Consider the following 19,779-nt stretch of genomic DNA (forward strand, 5'->3'; position numbering starts at 1 on the left):
TATGAGGTGACTGATGGCTGACTGTCAAAGAGAAGCTCCTGAAGTTGCAGAGGCTCTGGGTATCTGAACACAGACCCCACAAAGAGCTTCCTCAGGCTGCTGCAAGATAGCAGGTTTTCAGACTATTGTGCAGTGATGGAGTCAGCTGTGTGTGGACAATGGCAACTCCCCCCACCCCACCCCACCCTCTCCGACTGTATCAATTTGAGGTCTCGGCTGTTTAAACTCCTGGTCCTTAATTACATCCTTCCAGCTGCCCAATGGATACAATGGACAGGTGGTTAAAACCCCTTCACCTAATGGCCTCCCGCCAATGGGAGACAGGTGTCAGGAAAGTGGGAATTTGGAGGGTTACCAAAGACAGGAGGTCTTCTTCATGGGATCCAGACAGCAGTCCAGAGATAGCGCCTACAATTAAAAGGTCAACAGATCCTACTCACTTAAAAATGACCCTAATTAGTCTTCATGTATTAAATAAAAAACAGGAATAATAAAAGTCCAGCAGAATTGGTAATTGGATCATTCCTTTTTGAAGTGCCCCCTCCCCCTCCACCAGGGGAAGGTGAAAATTCTATCTCCACCCCTCCTCCTATAATATATTCCACGCTCATAAAATAATCAGAGCTTAACGGAAAGCTGCAAGTGATGGAACATCTAAAATCTAATCTCGGAATTCAAAGCATGCCACACAGCGACATCTAAATAAGTACATTACAACATTTTGAAGGCCTCGATTAGATTTAAACCCGAAATTTATCATGTTGTGTGCACACCAGCGGATTTCCTCTGGGGCTGCTCGCAGGTCCGTTTGAATTGAGTTTATCTTGGTTTTGCACACATAACAGCTCATTTGCTGACGCACCTCATGCTTCTGTGCAAATGTGCACCGTAACTATTAAAGACCACATTGTTGTAGATGGAAATGGGAATATTAATCATGACATTTGACAGTCGCAGTATCAAAAGACCATTAAATTTGACGTTTTATAAAGTTATAGAAAAAAGTCTACAAAGGATGGCATGTGTCCTAAGCGTAGGAAATAGGGGCCTGCAAATATTAGAAATTAGGAATAAATGAAGGACAAGCTGAGGCTGCTAAAATGGGATAAGGCACCTGGCCCAGATAGAGGGCAAAGTGAGTAAGGAAGTGGCTATTCAAATTAGTCGCATCTTGGGGATTCATCGAAAACAGAAACAGTGAGTCATTCATAAAATGGTGCAAAAGGGAATCAGCTCAACCTCCCATCACTGGTTATCCTTGAACTGATTGCTTGCTGGGCCATTTCGGAATCAATCACATTACTGTGAGTCTGGAGTAGCATGCAGGCCAGACCAGGTCAGATTACCTTTCCTAAAGGACATTTTTACGGCAATGGTTTCATGGTCACCATGGGGTGGCGGTGGCTTAGTGGTATTGTCACTGGATGAGTAAATCAGAGAGCCAGAGTAGTGCCAGGTTCAAATCCCGCCACTGCAGATGGTGAAGTTCAAATTCAATAAAAATCCGGAATTAAAAGTCTAATGATGACCATGAATCGATTGTCATAAAAAAAATCTGGTTCACTAATGGTCTTTAGGGAAGGAAATCTGCCATCCTTACCTGGTCTGGCCTACATGTGACTCCAAACCAACATTGGGGATGGGCAATAAGTGCTGGCACAGCCAGCGACACTCACCACCCATGAACGAATAAAAGAAAAATGGCGGGATTCAAACGCTGGGTCTCCAGATTACTAGTCCAGCGACAATATCACTGCATCACCACCTCACCACACCATCTTAAAGGGGCCATTGTCTCTGTCTCCTATTCCCCACATTTCCAAATGCTGTACTCAGCTACACAACTTTGAGGTAACTTTTTTTTGGAAACTACAGGTCAATAAGTTCGACATCTGTAGTGATTAAAAATATTACCTGGCACCTGAAGGGAGGTAGTGTAAAGCATGTACAGAAATATGGACTAATTATAGGCAATCAGAATGATCTTATGCAAACCATGTCTGATAACTCAATTGGGTTATCTGAGGGGAAAACAGATTTTGGAAAATCTGAACAGTCATTATATTTTTAGATTTTAGCAAAGTTTCTCAGACAGCAGCACAGAGGAGGTTGGTCTTCAATAATGAAAGGCAGGAGATATCAGCGGTGCTTCCAGAACAGGTGGGAATTGATTCTCTCAGAAGACAAAAAGATTTGCCGCTTACTTCAAATAGAAAGAAGAAATGCAAACCTTTGCTGAGCAAATCAGAAAGCTTTTAGTAAGATAGACATTAGTTACAAGAAATGTTATATTCATGTGGGTAGATAATTGCACTTGGGTCAAACCCAAGACCCAAGCACGAGGAAGTTCTATAAACCCACCTGAAAACATCCGATAAGTTCTGGGCAAAGCCTTTCGTACTGTTTTAACTCTTCCACGGGCCTATCAAGTTGTGGATTTGGCCTCAGCCTTGTTACGTCTGTTTCCAGATCATCTTCCTTAAAAAAAAACAAGTGGAGAAATATTCACGTTTAACGTAAATGGTTGCATTGATCTCGCTCCTCGTTCCACTGAAGCACCTCGAAGCGCTCCACAAAATTAATTACTTTTCCGACTCTTACATATGTAAACGCAGTGATCATTGCACATCAGTCAGCCTCCACAAGCAGCTGGGAGATGAATGAATTTGCTGGTATTGCCTGAGGCTAGAACACGAGGGTACGCTCTGCTCGTCAAATAATGCTACGGGATCTTTGACAAAGCACCTGAATCAGCCGTTGAAGCAGTTAATGCCTCAGTTTGCTCTGTCGTCAAAAGAACAGCACTTACAGAATGTAGCAGATCCCCCCCCCCCCCCCCCCCCCCCCACTACTGAAGTGTCTGCCTAATATGACGCCCTCAAATCCCAATATGGGGTTTAGAGCCCAAAAGCCATCTGATTCGGAAACAAGTTCAGTAAAGCTGGCTTAAATGGTTGAAAACCAGGGCTGGAAGTTCATTTGCTTTCAGGCACAATGCTGAACTATAGCTGTGAGATTGGTATCCAAAATTGTTTTTTTAATTTTGCACCCAGTAAATTGATCACTGGCTATCCGGTTATGGTCTTGTACTGAACAGGGTAAATAAATCTTTTCCAGCATTAATGCAAAGTGGGGCTGGTTTACCTCACTAGGCTAAATCGCTGGCTTTTAAAGCAGGCCAGCAGCACGGTTCGATTCCCGTACCAGCCTCCCTGGACAGGCGCCGCAATGTGGCGACTAGGGGCTTTTCACAGTAACTTCATTGAAGCCTACTCGTGACAATAAAGCCATTTTCATTTTCAAGTGCGTTGATTGTGGGGTTGTGGCCACTCATCAAAGGTTTCCTGTCCACACACTAATGAATATCAGTCACAGAGATGGCCCTGTCGGTATTTTACTGCAGCTGATCAGTCGGGGATTTATCGTGTGAATTATTTCAAGGACCTGGCTAGATATGAGTTTGAGACAGTCGGCACCAGTTCTTTGAAGGACATTTGCTACTTCCAGGTCAACTTCAGTCGCAACACCCCTTTCAACTTGTGTAGGTTTGTCTCTTTAAGTGAGGCAGTGTTCCTTTGGGTAAGGCCTGACTTGATACTTATGCAGAATTATTTGCAAGCTTCAAGTTCATTCAAAACTCATTTTCCAACAGTAATTAATGCTGGTTTCCACCCTATGCATCCAAATTCAAACCCAAGGAAGGCAGAATTAAATCTCAGAATGAAAGCTATTAGGGTAATGAAGCAAAAATAGTCCTGTTTTATTGCTATCCTCGGAAATTTTACAGTGAAAAATAACCCATAATTTGTTACCAAATGGCATCATTTGAGGTGCTTGAAAGAAACAGAGTAGGGTCACAAGAGGGATTCTGATCATATTATTCCTAACAAGAGCTTCCATTTATCTAGTGGATGAAACATAGTAAATCATTCCAAGGTGTTCACAGGAGAGTACTGAAGAGGGAGACTGTGCTAGCATGGTCCCTCAAGGGGACGGACTCGATGGAACATGTGACTGGCCGATTGCGAACCCCAGCCAATTGGGGGTTTGCACTGGGCCCTGGGACCAGTACCCTAGGCAGTGTGGACCCCGGAACTGAAGTGTTGAGACCTGTTATATTGTGCCGTGACGGTTACTTGACTGCCTTTGCATTTCATCAATAAACCCTTTTGTTAAGGGGAAGCCTCGAGCATGCAGTTCGAGCCATCACATTGGCGACGAGGTCAACGTTTCAATCGCAGCCGGCGGACGTTGTGAATTGAGGGGTGGGAGGATGTGGCAGTTGTGAAAATAGAGAAGCTCTAACAAGAGTCAGGAATCATTAAACCATGCGTGGAAATGCCTATCGTGGTAAGCTAGACCCATTTGGCCAAGAGGCTGAGGACTGGAGTCAGTACATCATTGATTCTCCGCTGCGTCATTGTCTGTGAGTCTGCACGTTCTCCCCGTGTATGCGTGGGTTTCCTCCAGGTGCTCTGGTTTCCTCCCACAGTCCAATGAATTGCAGGTTAGGTGGATTGACATGGTAAATTGCCCTTAGTGACCAAAAAGGTCAGAAGGGGTTATTGGGTTACGGGGATATGGGGGGAGTGAGGGCTCAAGAGGGTCGATGGGCCGAATGGCCTCCTTCTGCACTGTATGTTCCACTATTTTTTCACTGTGAATGAGATCACAGTTGAGGATGAGCAGAAGGTGAAATCTCTGACAGTTTACAGGCCCCAAACATATAATTTGATTAGGGATCTCACATCCCCCAAGCACCCGACTTGAAGACCTTTGACCAGATAGCGAAATTGGTCAAAGACCATTTCAACCCAAGGCCGTCAATGATTGATTCAAAATTGGAACTTAGTCACACCTACCTGTAACTAGAATTGGACGAAGAGTCTCAGAGGTTTCCCACAATAAATACCCACAAAGGCGTCTTTCAGTACACAAGACTGCCATTCGGCATTGCTTCAGCCTGCGCTATCTTCCAGCGTACAGTGGGAAAATTCTACCAGGGAATACTCAAAATGATGGTCTACCTTGACGACATGTTAGTCATCAGCATTACCCCTGAAAAGCACATTGCTCAGCCTGGAGAATGTATTAAAGATGTTTCAGGGCAAGGGGGTCTGCCTCAAACACAAAAATTGTACTTTCCAGGTCTCAGAAGTGAGTTACCGAGGGTTTTGCTTTGATGGGACAGGGCTGCTTCCACTGGAAGAAAAGGTAAAGGCTATCCACAAAGCCCTCCACACAAAAATGTCAGTGAACTCAAATTCTTCCCTATGGTAAATGATTATGGAAGGTTCATAGAACATTGAACAGTATAGTACAGTACAGGCCCTTCGGCCCATGATGTTGTGCCAACCACTTATCCTAATCTAAGATCAACCTAACCTACACCCCTTCAATTCACTGCTTGTATTTACTGCATGTGCCTGCCCAAGAGTCGCTTAAATGTCCCTAATGACTCTGACTCCACCACCTCTGCTGGCAGTGCATTCCACACACCCACCACTCTGTGTAAAGAACCTACCTCTGACATCTCCCCTATACCGTCCTCCAATCACCTTAAAATTATGTCCCCTTGTGACAGCCATTTCCACCCTGGGGAAACGTCTCTGGCTATTCACTCGATCCAGGCCTCTTATCACCTTGTACACATCTATCAAGTCACCTCTCTTCCTTCTTCGCTCCAGTGAGAAAAGCCCTAGCTCCCTCAACCTTTCTTCATAAGACATTCCCTCCAGTCCAGGTAGCATCCTGGTAAATCTCCTCTGTACCCTCTCCAAAGCATCCACATCCTTCCTATAATGAGGCAACCAGAACTGGACACAATATCCCAAGTGTGGTGTAACCAGGATTTTATAAAGCTGCAGCAAAACCTTGCGGCTCTAAAACTCAATCCCCCTATAAAGGAAAGCCAACACACCAAACACCTTCTTAACGACCCTGTCAACCTGGATGGCAGCTTTGAGGGATCTATGTACGTGGACCCCAAGTTCCCTCTGTTCCTCCACACTTCCAAGAATCCTGCCTTTAACCCTGTATTCAGCATTCAAATTCGACCTTCCAAAATGAATCACTTCACATTTATCGATGTTGAACTCCATCTGCCACTTCTCAGCCCAGCTCTGCATCCTGTCAATGTCCTGTTGTAACCTGCAACAGCCCTCGACACTATCTACAACTCCCCCAACCTTTGTATCATCGGCAAACTTACTAACCCAGCCTTCCACTTCCTCAACCAAATCATTTATAAAACCACAAAGAGCAAAGGTCCCAGAACAGATCCCTGCAGGACACCACTGTTCACCGGCCTCGAGGCAGAATACTTTCCATCCACTACCACTCACTGTCTTCTTTTGGCCAGCCAATTCTGTATCCAACCAGCCAAATTTCCCTGTATCCCATGCCCCCTGACTTTCTGAATGAACCTACCATGGGGAACCTTATCAAATGCCTTACTGAAATCCATATACACCACATCCACTGCCCAACCTTCATCAATGTGTCTCGTCGCATCCTCAAAGAATTCAATGAGGCTTGTGAGGCATTACCTGCCCCTCACAAAGCTATGCTGAATATCTTTAATCGAACTATGTTTTTCGAAATAATCATAAATCCTATCTCTCAGGATCCTTTCCAATATTTTGCTCACCACACATGTAAGACTGATTGGTCTGTAATTCCCAGCGATTTTCCTATTCCCTTTCTTGAACAGGGGAACAACATTCGCCTCCCTCCAATCATCCGGTACTACTCCAGTGGAGAGTGAAGACGCAAAGATCATTGCCATTGGCGCAGAAATCTCTTCCCTCACTTCCCGTAGTAACTTTGGGTATATCGTCAGGCCCAGGGGACTTATCTATCCTGATGCTTTTCAAAATTTCAAGCACATCCTCCTACTTAATATCAACCTGTTCGAGCCTATTAACCTGGTTCACACTGTTCTCACGAGCAACAAGGTCCCTCTCTCTAGTGAATACTGAAGCAAAGTATTCATTTAGGGCCTCCCCGACATCCTTAGACTCTAGGCACAAGTTTCCGCCACTATCCCTGATCGGCCCTACTCTCACTCTGATCATCCTCTTATTTATCACATAAGTGTAGAACGCCTTGGGGTTTTCCCAAATCCTTCTCGCCAGGGCTTTTTCATGCCCCTTTCTAGCTCTCCGAAGTCCATTTTTGGGTTCCTTCCTGGCTACCTTGTAACACTCTAGAGCTGAGTCAGATCCTTGCTTCCTCAACCTTACATAAGCTTCCTTCTTCCTCTTGACTAGAAGCTCCACTTCTCTGGTCATCCAAGGCTCCTTCGCTTACCATTCCTTCCTCATCTCAGTGGGACAAAACTATCCAGCACTCGCAGCAAGTGCTCCTTAAACAACCCCTACATTACTGTTGTGCATTTCCCTGAGATCATCTGTTCCCAATTTATGCTCCTCAGTTCCTGTCTAATAGCAGTATAATTTCTCCTGCCCCAATTCCATACTGTGTGTTTCTATCCCTCTCCATGACTATGGTAAAGGTCAAGGAGTTGTGGTCACTGTCACCAAAATGCTCTCCCACAGACACATCTGACATCTGGCCTGGTTCGTTGCCAAGCACCAAATCCAATATGGCCTCCCACCTAGTCGGCCGATCTACATATTGAGTCAGGAATCCTTCCTGGAAACACCTGACAAAATCTGCTCCATCCAAACCATTGATGCACTATCAATTACGACGAGACGAGAGTAGAATGTAATCGAGGCTTTATTACACAGAGATGTGTGGCCTTCTACAGCAGCTGACGAAATGGCTGCTGTACGGAGAGCACACATATTTATACTCCGCTTACTGGGCGGAGCCAGCAGGCAGGGATCTACCCCCGTAGTACCGGCCTTACCGTAAAGCCCTTATATATATATATATATATACACAGTATAATACATCAGTGGTGACTACCACATTCACCCCCTGTTAAAAATGAGTCTAGCGGGGGTGGTGGAGAACTTTATACAGACAAGTTGCTTTTAAAGATCACAGAGAATATTACGAATTTAGGCAGTCTGATGCCTTGATCTGTCATCGAGAGCGCCGGAGTGCTGGTGGCGACTCAGGGGTCGGCTTGGTCTTCAGTGACTCCGGGAGCGTGTCGACATCCTCTTCATCCCCAGGTGAGAGCAAGGGGAGGACGGGTTGTCCTGGAGCGGGGGCTGCGGTGGGGTGCGTCGGGGGAAGGGAGGGTGGTGCTGGGGCAGAGGGGTGTGTGTTTGAGAAACCAGCTGGTGCCAGGTCCCTGAGGGAGACTGTGTCTTGGCAGCTGTTGGGGTATGCTACGTAAGCACAGTGCGGGTTGGCGTGGAGTAGCTGTACTCTCTCAACCACCTTGTGGAGTTGCACGTGCCTACGGAGGAGAACGGGTCCTGGAGATGCCAGCCACGTTGGGAGCAAAACCCCGGAGGTGAACTTCCTGAGGAAGGCAAAGAGGCGTTCTTGGGGGGTTTCATTAGTCACGCTGCACAGGAGCAACCGAATGGAGTGTAGTGCGTCGGGGAGGACCTCCTGCTAGCGGGAGGCCGGGAGATTTCTGGACCATAGGGCCAGCTGGCCGGCCCTCCAGACTGTCCCATTCTCCCGCACAACCTGCCCGTTGTCCCTGGGGTTGTAGCTGGTCATCCTGATCAAAGCAATGCACCTGTTGAGCAGGAACTGGCGCAGCTCATCGCTCATAAACGAGGATCCCCGGTCGCTGTGGACGTAGGTGGGGAAACCAAACAGAGCGAAGATGGTGTTGAGGGCTTTGATGATGGTGGCAGACATCATATCAGAGCATGGGACGGCGAAAGGGAATCAGGAATATTCGTCGACCACACTGTTGCGGTTGGTGGAGGGGAGGGGCCCTTTGAAGTCCATGCTGAGGCGTTCAAAGGGGCGGGAGGTCTTCACCAGGCGCGCACGGTCTGGCCAGTAGAAGTGCGGTTTACACTCCACGCAGACCTGACAGTCTCTGGTGATAGCCCTCACTTCCTCGATGGAGTAGGGCAGGTTGCGGGCCTCAATGAAGTGGTAAAAATGGGTGACTCCTGGGTGACAGAGATTGTTGTGCAGGGTCCGGAGTTGGTCCACTTGTGTGCTGGCACATGTATCTCGGGATTGGGCATCGGGGGGCTCGTTGAGCTTACCGGGGCAATACAAAATCTCATAGTTGTAGGTGGAGAGCTCAATCCTCCATCTCAAGATTTTATCATTTTTGATCTTGCCCGCTGTGTGTTATTGAACACGAAGGCAACCGACCGTTGGTCAGTGAGGAGAGTGAATCTCCTGCCGGCCAGGTAATGTCTCCAATGCCGCATAGCTTCAATGATGGCTTGGGCCTCCTTTTCGACAGAGGAGTGCTGAATTTCAGAGGCATGGAGGGTGCGGAAAAAGAACGGCACGGGTCTGCCTGCCTGGTTGAGGGTGGTGGCCAGACTGACGTCTGATGCATCGCTCTCGAATTAGAAGGGGAGCATCTCATCAACCGTGTGCATCGCGACCTTGGCGATGTCGGCCTTGATACGGATAAAGGCTTGGTGAGCCTCGGCCATCAGTGGGAAAACGGTGGATTGAATGAGTGGGCGGGCCTTGTCCACATAGTTTGGGACCCACTGGGCGTAATACAAAAAGAACCCCAGGCATCGTTTGAGGGTCTTGGGGCAGTGGGAGTTCCATGAGGGGCGCATGCAATTGGGGTCGGGCCCCAGAATTCCGTTCTGGACCACATTGCCGAGGATGACTAATCGGTTTGTGCTGAACACACACTCCTCCTTGTTGTAAGTGAGGTTGAGTAGAGTGGCGGTGTGGAGAAATTTGGAAAGGTTAGCGTCGTGGTCCTGCTGGTCGTGGCCGCAGATGGTGACATTGTCCAGGTACGGGAAAGTGGACCGCAGTCCGTACTGGTCAACCATTCAGTCCATCTCCCGTTGGAAGACCGAGACCCCATTGGTGACGCCGAAGGGCACCCTAGGAAAGTGGTAATGGCAGCCGTCTGCTTCGAATGGGGGGAGCTGGTGGTAGGCAGATTTCCGGTCCACTGTTGAGAAGACCCGATATTGTGCAATCTGTTGACAATATCATATATGCGAGGGAGGGGGTACGCGTCGAGCTGCATGTACTAATTGATGGTCTGACTGTAGTCAACGACCATCCTGTTTTTCTCCGCGGTTTTCACCACTACCACTTGGGCTCTCCAGGGGCTGTTGCTGGCCTCGATGATACCTTCCCGCAGCAGCCGCTGGACCTCAGACCTGATGAAGGCCCTGTCCTGGGCGCTGTATGTCTGCTCCTGGTGGTGACGGGTTTGCAATCCGGGGTTAGGTTTGCAAAAAGAGCAGGCAGGACGCAAACGGTAAGGGGTGGTGAGGACCCGCAAAATTTCAGGGTTAGGCTCTGGAGGTTGCGCCCTGGACGGTAAGAGTGGCGATGCAGTACCCCCGGATCGCCACGGAGTGGGAGCAGCGCCTTACCGTATCGGGGTGGGTGAAGCTCTCAGTGCTCCCGGAGTCCAGAAGGCAGGAGATCTCGTGCCCGTCAACCTTCACCGTTGTCGAAGTGGTCGCGAGGTTGTGCGGTCGAGACTGGTCAAATGTGACCGAGGTGAGACGCGGCTGGTCAGCTGCGGTTGCAGGCGATGAGCAGCCTGATGAGGTGCCCGACAGGCAGGGGTCCTGAGGTAGGTAAGATGGCGGCACCCACGGGCCACACGTGTCCTGGGGAGGCAAGATGGCTGCGCCCTCGGGCCGCACGTGGTCCGAGGAGGGAACGATGGCAGCGCCCACTGGCTGCACGTGGGGTGTGCAGGGACAATAGCGGCGATTGAGCGGGCCTGGCGCACTTCAGTGAAATGTCCCTTCTTGCCACAGGCCTTGCAGAGCGCACTCCGCGCCGGGCAGCGCTGCCGGGGGTGTTTTGACTGTCCACAGATGTAGCATTTGGGCCCCCCGGGGTTGGTTGGCTGTCGCGTGGGGTTGGCTGGGGGCGGTCGTTGATGGGGGTCCATGATTGGGTGGCAATCGGCGGGGTCCATGATGCACAGGGGGGTGGGCCGCAGGGTCGGTGGCATAGGCCTGAACGTTGCGTGAGGCGACTTTATGCGAGAGCGCTAGTTTTTTGGTCGCCACGAGGTCAAGCGTGGCCCCTTCTAAGACACGCTGGCGAATGTAATCAGACCCTATGCCTGTAACGAACGTGTCTCTCATCAGCAAGTTCGAGTGTTCAGTGGCCGAAATGGCCTGGCAATCACAGTCTCTCACTAGGGCGAGCAGGGCACGCCAGAAATCTTCCACAGACTCACCGGGAAGTTGGTGCCGCGTGGATAGACATAGAATTTACAGTGCAGAAGGAGGCCATTCGGCCCATCGAGTCTGCACCGGCTCCTGGAACGAGCACCCTACCCAAGGTCAACACTCCACCCCATCCCCATAACTAAGTAACCCCACCCAACACTAAGGGCGCGATTCTCCCCCCCCCCCCCCCCCCCCCACGGCCGCCCCACGACACGAATCGCTGCTCGCCGTTTTTTTACGGCGAACAGCAATTCTCCCCTATCCGATGGGCCGAGTTCCCAGGCCTTTCCGGCCGTTTTCACAAATTTAAACACACCTGCTCTCACCATTCGTGAAAACGGCCGCAAAGTGCCGTTCTGCACAACCATGGCACTGATTGGCACGGCCGTGGGGTGGCATGGGCCCGCGATCGGTGGGCACCGATCGCGGGCAGCGGGTCCGATACCCGCGCACTCTTTGTCCCTCCGCCGCCCCGCAGGGTCAGTCCGCGGAGCGGCTGAGGGGCATGACGGACCGCGCATGTGCGGGTTTCACGCATATGCGCAATGTCGTCATCCGCGCATGCGCGGGTTGGACCCGTCCAATCCGCGCATGCGCGGCTGACGTCATCGTGCGCATCAGCCGCCGTGAGTCTTGGCGGCCGGGCTTAGCGAACGTTCGCTAAGTCCGTGATGCCGTTCGTCACGGGGCCGCGATGCTAGCCCCGATCGGGGAGGGTGAATCGGGTCCCGGGAGGGGGCGCGGAGGCTGCCGTGAAACATGGCCGGTTTCACGGCAGCCTTTACGACTCTCCGCATTTGCGGAGAATCGCGCCCTAAGGGTATTTTTGGACACTGAGGGCAATTTCTCATGGCCAATCCACCTAACCTGCACATCTTTGGACTGTGGGGGGAAACCGGAGCACCCGGAGGAAACCCACGCACACACGGGGAGGATGTGCAGACTCCGCACAGACAGTGACCCAAGCCGGAATCGAACCGGGGACCCTGGAGCTGTGAAGCGATTGCACAATGCTACCGTGCTTCCCATAGGAGATGCCTGACGTAGATTTTGTTGGTCCGCTGAGCGTAATTTTCCTTCAGTAGCACCATGGCTTCTGCGTAGGTTGGCGCGTCCTGAACGAGGTGAAAAATGTTGGAGCTCAGCCATGTGTACAGAATCTGGAGCTTCTGCGCTTCTGGGATTGGGTCTGGCGCAGACCCGATGTATAGTTATTTTTGTGTACGGCACAATTATTTTATAATCCTCATTGACGTAAACCTCTCCAGCCTTACAAGAAATTTCAACATTGATTTACACATTTGACACTGCCAAACACTATTTTGATTTTATGTATGCCAAAATTTTATATGTAAACAGGATAGCCAATGTTCAAAGTCTTTTTTGCCGTTGTCTGCTTGAGGATCCAGCTGCAGGTGATCCGGCTTAATGCGGAGGTCCATCTCTGAAAATCTCTGTGTAATAAATTGATGCGCTATCAATTACGACGAGAGGAGAATAAAATGTAATCGAGGCTTTATTACACAGAGATGTGTGGCCTCCTGCAGCAGCTGACGAAATGGCTGCTGTACGGAGAACACACATATTTATACTCCGCCTACTGGGCAGAGCCAGCAGGCAGGGATATAACCCCGTACCTGTAGTACAGGGGCTTACCGTAAAACCCATATATGTATGTACAGTATAATACATCAGTGGTGACTACCACAACCATTTGCACTAAGGAGGTTCCAGCCAATATTAGGGACGTTGAAGTCACCCATGACAACAACTCTGTTACTACTGCCCTTTCCAAGATTTGCTGCCCAATCTGTTCCTCCATCTCTCTGCTGCTATTGGGGGATCTGTAGAAAACTACAATAAAATGACTGCTCCTTTCTTGTTTCTGACTTCCACCCATATGACTCAGTAGACAAACCCTCCTCAACTACCTCCTTTTCTGCAGCTGTGATGCACTCCCTAATTAACAGTGTCACACCTCCTCTTTTACCACCCTCCCTATACTCCTTAAAACATCTAAACCCCGGAACACCTAACAACTATTCCTGCCCCTGTGAAATCCATGTCTCCGTAATGGCCGCAACATCGTGCTTCCAAGTACTGATCCATGCTCTAAGTTCATCGCCCTTACTGCTGTTGCCCCGTGCGTTGAAACAGACACACTTCAACACATCCCACTGAGTGCAACTTGGCCTGATCAACTGTCTATCCTTCCTTACAGACTCGCTGCATACTATTTCTGCCCGTTCAACAGATACCCTATCCTCTGATCGTAGTTCTGGTTCCCATACCCCTGCCAAACTAGTTTAAATCCTCCCCTTCAAATTTAGCCACAACACTGGCACCAGCTAATAAAGAACCATCAGGGAGGCCATGGAGGGAGCCCTAATAAGAAACTTTTTGAGTGTGAATTAAGTTCTCGAATCTCTTGATACACTTTGACCTGGGAAAACCGATTGTGCTGACATGTGATGTATCCCCTTTCTGGTGGGGCAGTTTTATCCCACAGGATGATTACGAGCACCCTATCGCCTTTCCCTCGAGGACCTTCTCAAAAGAGGAATGAAACTATCCCAGATTGAGAAGGAGGATTTAACAATTGTAAACGGTTTGAAGCAATTCCACCAGTATATTTATGGATGGCGGTTTGACACAGTGACCGACCATTAGCCATTACTGGGCCTTTTAATGGAAGACAGGACCAGAGAGCCCATAGTCTTGGCGAGGGTCCAATGTTGGGTCTTGCTGATGGCGGCCTACAATTACGCTTTGCAGCACCGCCCGGCAATGCAGATTGGCAATGCGGAAGCATTGAGTCGGTGTCAGATGTGGTCAACGTCAAGGGAAGGACCGTCAGAAAGCAGGTCGGGCACTTGAGGAGTCGAGTGATGACGACCCCCAGCTTGGAGTCAACAAGTCCCAGCAGTATTGTGAACACCCCTGTAACTCCGTCTGGCCAAGTGGAGCCAGCGATTCCTGAATCCGCTCAACCATCTGCAGCATTGAGGCCTGTCGTTGAGGTGTCACCAACTGTTGGCAATTTGATTACCCAGAAGGATGTTGAGCCTATGGCAGGGCCTCAGAGGTCTGGAGGACATGGAGTACTCCGAACCGATTAACATTTTAATGGAGTCCTCTGTTTTCTCTTATAACGTTTGTAACTTCTGTATATAATGTTGCTTGGGTAGTTGTAATAAGAGGCTTAAAGGGCGAGGGATGTAGTAGCATGGCCCCTTGAAAGGGGTGGGCTCAGTTGACCATGTAACCGGTTCAGAGCCAATCGCGCAAGACTGCACAAACCCTGGCCAATAGGGAGTTTGCTCAGGGCCCTGGGAACAGGATCGCAGGGAGTGTGGGTGCTGGAGCTGGAGTGTTGAGAACTGTTTTGCGTTCATGCCTGTTACCAAGCTGTTTTTGCCTGTCATCAATAAACCCCTCTGTCAACAACTGGAAGCTTCCAGTGTATGTCTGGAGCGACCACAGAGACATTAAGACAGGTGGCCGAAATCGTGGTCAAAGATAGCTTTTAAGGAATGTCTCAAAGGAAAACAGAGACAAAGAAGCTTAGGGAGAGAGTCCCAGGGCTTGGTAGCTAAAGGCACAGCTGCCAATGTTGGGGAAATGGAAGTCAGGAATGTCCAAGAGGCCGAATATGGAACACAGAGATCTCAAAGAGTGTTGTCGGGCTGAAATCACAACGTCCTGCACGAAACAGGGCATGCCCCACTAACCATCAGCTAGCAAAGCTTGATTGACCATTTCCACCGTGATGCCCGCAGCTATATTTACACATATTGGGCAGGATATTCAGGTCGCCTGAGACCAGAAATTCCCACCCAAGGTCAACAGACCTTTTTTTTTAAAATATGTTTATCTGGCCTTTAACATATATACACGGTATGGAGAATATCAGAAGAACAACATGGGCGGAATTCTTCAATCCTGCGGCAGTGTGTCCATGCCGTCGTGTTTTATGACTGCGTGAATGGGCAGCTCCCACAACTAATTCTGGACCCTACAGGGGGGGCCAGCACGGCGTTGGAGCGGTTCGCGCCACTCCAGCTGCAGATCCCAGCGCGAACTGCGTGCCACGGGATCCACGCATGCGCAGTTGCGCCGGCGCCAACACGCATATGCGCAGTGGCCTCCTTCAATGCGCCAGCCCTGATGCAACATGGCGCAGGACTACAGGGGCCGACGTGTAGGAAAGGAGGCCCCCCAGCCCCAGAGGCCGACCTGCCGATCGGTGGCCCCCACTCGCGGGCCAGGCCACATTGGAGGCCCCCCCCCCGGGGTCGGACCCCCCTCACCCCCCAAAGGCCACCACCCGACCCTTATACACGGCTGTCCCGCCGGCCCAGAGCAGGTTAGAACAGAGCTGGTGGGACTCGACTCTTTTCTTACGGCCGCTCGGCCCATCCGGGCCAGCGACTAGCGCCACGCCAACCTCGTCAGCGTCGGGGCGGCATGGCCCATTCGTGGGGATTCTCCGGCCCGGCCCATATCTTCCCAATAAACAAGCACAACTCTCCCACCTCGCTGACACCAACACCCTGCCCCACATCCCGCCATCACCATTTTAACCCCCCCCCTTGCTGACCCCTCAATTCTCCGTGAAGAAATCCATGAACGGTTTCCACCTCCGGGCAAACCCCTCTACCAACCCCCGCAGAGCGAACCTGACCTTCTCCAACATCAGGAATTCTGCCAGGTCGTTCAGCCGCACCACTTTAAACTGTATGAGGCTCAACCTCGCACTCTCCGCAAGCCCATGTTCCAGCCGGAGAATCCCACCCTTTATTTCAGCCCGGACATTTCATCCCGCCCTGGATCGAGGTTGAAACTAAAACATAATGCCTCCTGGCCAGTCGGCCAGCCCGCTGGCCATAAAAGCAGGATGGCCGCGTAAAATTGCGTTCAGTTAGCCTCTTCATGGGCTAAATTACCTGTGAGAGTCGGCGGGTGCGCTTCCAACTCCACTTTCTCTACTCTATCATTGGTAGTCAGTCTTTCAGTTATGAGACTATTACCGGAAATCCCCGTTAACCTCGCTGCAGCTGATATCTTCAAACGTCCTCAAAAACCTTCTCTTTGTGTATCCCTTTGTTCCCATTCCACCTTAATTTTTCCTCTTCATCCTTCTGCTAGAAAGGATATAAAATCATAGGATCCCTACAGCGCTGAAGGAGGCCATTTTGCCCATCGAGTCTACACCGACTCTCCGAAAGAGCACCGTAGTTAAACCCACGTCCCACCCTATCCCCGTAACCGCACCTTAGCTTTGGACACTGAGGGCAATTTTCCATGGTCACTCCACCTAACCTGCACATCTTCGGACTGTGGGAGGCAGCCGCAGCAGCCGGAGTTAAACCCACACAGACACGGGGAGAATCTGCAAACTCCACACAGTCACCCGAGGCCGGAATTCAACCCGGGTCCCTGGCACTGTGAGACAGCAGTGCCAACCACTGTGCCGGCCACATCATTTTCCCCTCTTTATTGTGAAGAGCGTTGGAAAAATCTAATTCTTAAGAAAATCTATAAAAATTATTTTTATAAGCTAAACTCACATTCAAATCGAGTGACAATCTTCATGCAATTCCATTTACTTACATCTTCATTGTACCCGGTTTCTTCATTCCCAGTGCTATCTTCGTCACCTTCATTTTCATCATTTCCTTTGACTGCAACATCCTCTGTGCAAACACACATTAGTCAGCTCAATTCTCATCATTTATCTCCATAATTTGCTCACTGTTCATTACTACATTGCCAAAGAGGTGCAGCAGCAGTGGGACCCAGGTGTATCATAGATCATTGAAGGTGGCTGGACAGGTGGAGAGAGCAGTTAATAAAGCAGATAGTATTCTGGGCTTTATTCATAGAGAAACAGAGTACAAGAGGAAGGAGGTTATGCTGAACTTATACAAGACACTAGTTCGACCTCAGCTGGAGTATTGTGTACAGTTCTGGGCGCCACACTATCGGATGTGAAAGCACTGGAGGGAGTACAGGAGAGGTTTATAAGGGATGAGAAACTTTAGTTATAAGGATAGATTGGAGAGTTTGGGATTGTTCCCCTTGGAGAGAAGAAGGCCAAGAGGAGATTTGATAGAGGTGCTCATGAGAGGGCTGAACTGAGTAGATGACGAGAAACTCTTCCCGCTTGTAAAAGGATCAAGAACAAGAGGGGCAAAGATTTAAGATGATTTGCAAAGGAAGAAAATGTGATGTGAGAAAAACCTTTCTCACGCAATGAGTGGTTTGGCACTGCCTGGGAAGTGTGGTGGAGGCAGTTTCAATCCGACAGCGTAGGAGGAGGTAGTTCGGCCCATCAAGTCTGTACCAACAGTCTGAAAGAGGACCCTACCCAGGCTCATTCCTCCATCCTATTCCCGTCACCTCACCTAACCAATCCAGGCATTCGAGAGGATATTAGATGATTACTTCAATCGAAACAATGTGCAGTGGTACAGGGAATGGCACTAAGCTGTGACGTTTATTTGAAGATGCGGTGTAGATATGATGTCCAGAACGCCTCCTTCTCCGCCGTAACAATTCTGTGACTCTTGCACCAGCCTCGTTCTCTGCAGTTTGGGGGTCTAACGTTTTCTGGTGAGAATCAAAATCTCCTTTTCATGGATATTGGGCCTTGCTTTCGGTGACTGAGAATCTCGCCTTTCCGTTGAAGTGTGTGTAACCCACTCACTGGTGTTGGGACATCCATCTGTTCCCCAGCTACAAAATGTTGGGTTTTCCTTACATACGCTGTTACAAATATCTGCCATATGGCACTGTACAGTTATACAATATGCCAACATAATGTTTCCACAGGCTTACAAATATTTCTCAGCTGTCTGTGGCGAACGTTTGGTCAAATTTAGCAGATCAATTGAATTAGAATTAGAATTCCTACAATGCAGATGGAGGCCATTCTGCCCATCGCGTCTGCACTGACCCCCTGAAAGAGCACCCTGTCTCGGTCCACTCCCCCTATCCCTGTAACCCCACCTACCCTGCATTACCCTGGACACTAAGGGCAATCTTAACATGGCCAATCCACCTAACCTGCATATCTTTGGACTGTGGGAGGAAACCGGAGCACCCGGAGGAAACCCACTCAGAAACGGGGAGAATGCACAAACTCCACCCAAGGTCAGAATTGAACCCGGGTCCCTGGCGCTGTGAAGCAGCAGTGCTAGCCAGTATGCCACAATGCTACCACCCCCCCCCCCCCCCCCACCCACCCACCCCCTGCACTACCCACCTGTGTTTGAAGAAATAAACCATTAAAATGTATTTCAAAACTCGATGGAATTTATAACTTAATGGAGAATTTGACATTCCTGTTAATATTAAATTAGTTTTTCAGGGCGAGGGAAGTTGTTCAATCGTAATTATGACTTAGTAAACTTTGGAAACTCTGTTACGTCTCATCCAATAAGGTGTAACTTATCAAGGACATTTACAGTGAGACCAAGAGGAAGTTCCCAATAAATTGCTGATTCCGCGAAGATTTCCATCCACAAGGTTCTCAGACTGCACCCTGTGGCGGAGTAAGGAATCACTGACAGAAACTGGTGGACATCAACTTCATACTGCGCATGTGTGGACTTCAAGTCTTTCTCTCAATTTCACAAAGTGACACTGGCAAAGGCTGACATTTTAGTCGCCCAGTCACAAGCTGGGCCTATACTAACTGCAATTTAGGAGAATGAGACGTGATCTTATTGAAACAAATAGGATCCTGAGGGTGGATGCTGAGGAAGACGGTTTGCTCCTGTAGGAGAGTCCAGAGCTGGGAGGTGCAGTTTAGAAATGGTGGGATTCGCTAAAGATTGGGCTATTTCCCCACGCCGGCGGGAAAGCCGGCGCCAACGACTCAGGTGTCAATGACCTCCGAACGTGAGGAATTCTCACCTTTCTAGGGGGCTAGGTTGCTGCCAGAGTCGTCCCCGCAGCTCCAGCTGCCGCCATAGAGCCGGTGGGGGTTCGCGCATGTGCGGAACGGCCAGTGTGATCTCGCGCATGCGCAGACCGGCCGGCGTATTTCCGTGTATCCGCAGATCACCCGCCGTATTTCCGCGCATGAGCGGGATTTCCTTTCTCCACACCGGCCCCTGGGCAATATGGTGGAGCCCCACAGGGGCTGAATTGGACAGATTTTCCACGCGGTGGGAAAAAGGACCCCACGGAACCAGCCCGCCCACAGATCCATGGCCAGGCCATCGAGGGGGTGCCCCCCCCCCCCCCCCCCCCCCCCAGGGTCTGATCCCTCCACCACCCCACCCCCCAGGACGGTCCCCGCACACTTACCTGCCAGGTACCACCGTGTGCGAGGTGAGTCATTCACACCGGCGGGACTGTGCAAAACTTTACGGCCACTCGGCCCATCGTGGTCTGGAGAATCACCAGGGGGCCCGCTGTCAAAGGCCCCTGACTGGCGTGACGGGAATCCCGCCGGCCCCCAAAAACGGGGCCG

At 50.0% G+C, this 19,779-nt stretch overlaps 1 protein-coding gene across 1 annotated transcript in view; it reads right to left on the reverse strand.

Annotated features, from left to right (window-relative positions):
• LOC119975190 (cytosolic carboxypeptidase 4) overlaps nucleotides 1–19,779 on the reverse strand; it is a 287,106-nt gene that overhangs the window by 212,680 nt on the left and 54,647 nt on the right. Inside the window, exons 9-10 of the mRNA XM_038814795.1 lie at nucleotides 16,911–16,993; nucleotides 2,362–2,478 (exon numbers count right to left, since the gene is read on the reverse strand). Of these exons, the coding sequence (XP_038670723.1) occupies nucleotides 2,362–2,478; nucleotides 16,911–16,993 (200 nt within the window). The remainder of the gene's footprint in view (nucleotides 1–2,361; nucleotides 2,479–16,910; nucleotides 16,994–19,779) is intronic.

Source organism: Scyliorhinus canicula, chromosome 12 (genome assembly GCF_902713615.1).
Source record: "Scyliorhinus canicula chromosome 12, sScyCan1.1, whole genome shotgun sequence".
NCBI classification, from domain to species: Eukaryota; Metazoa; Chordata; class Chondrichthyes; order Carcharhiniformes; family Scyliorhinidae; genus Scyliorhinus; species Scyliorhinus canicula.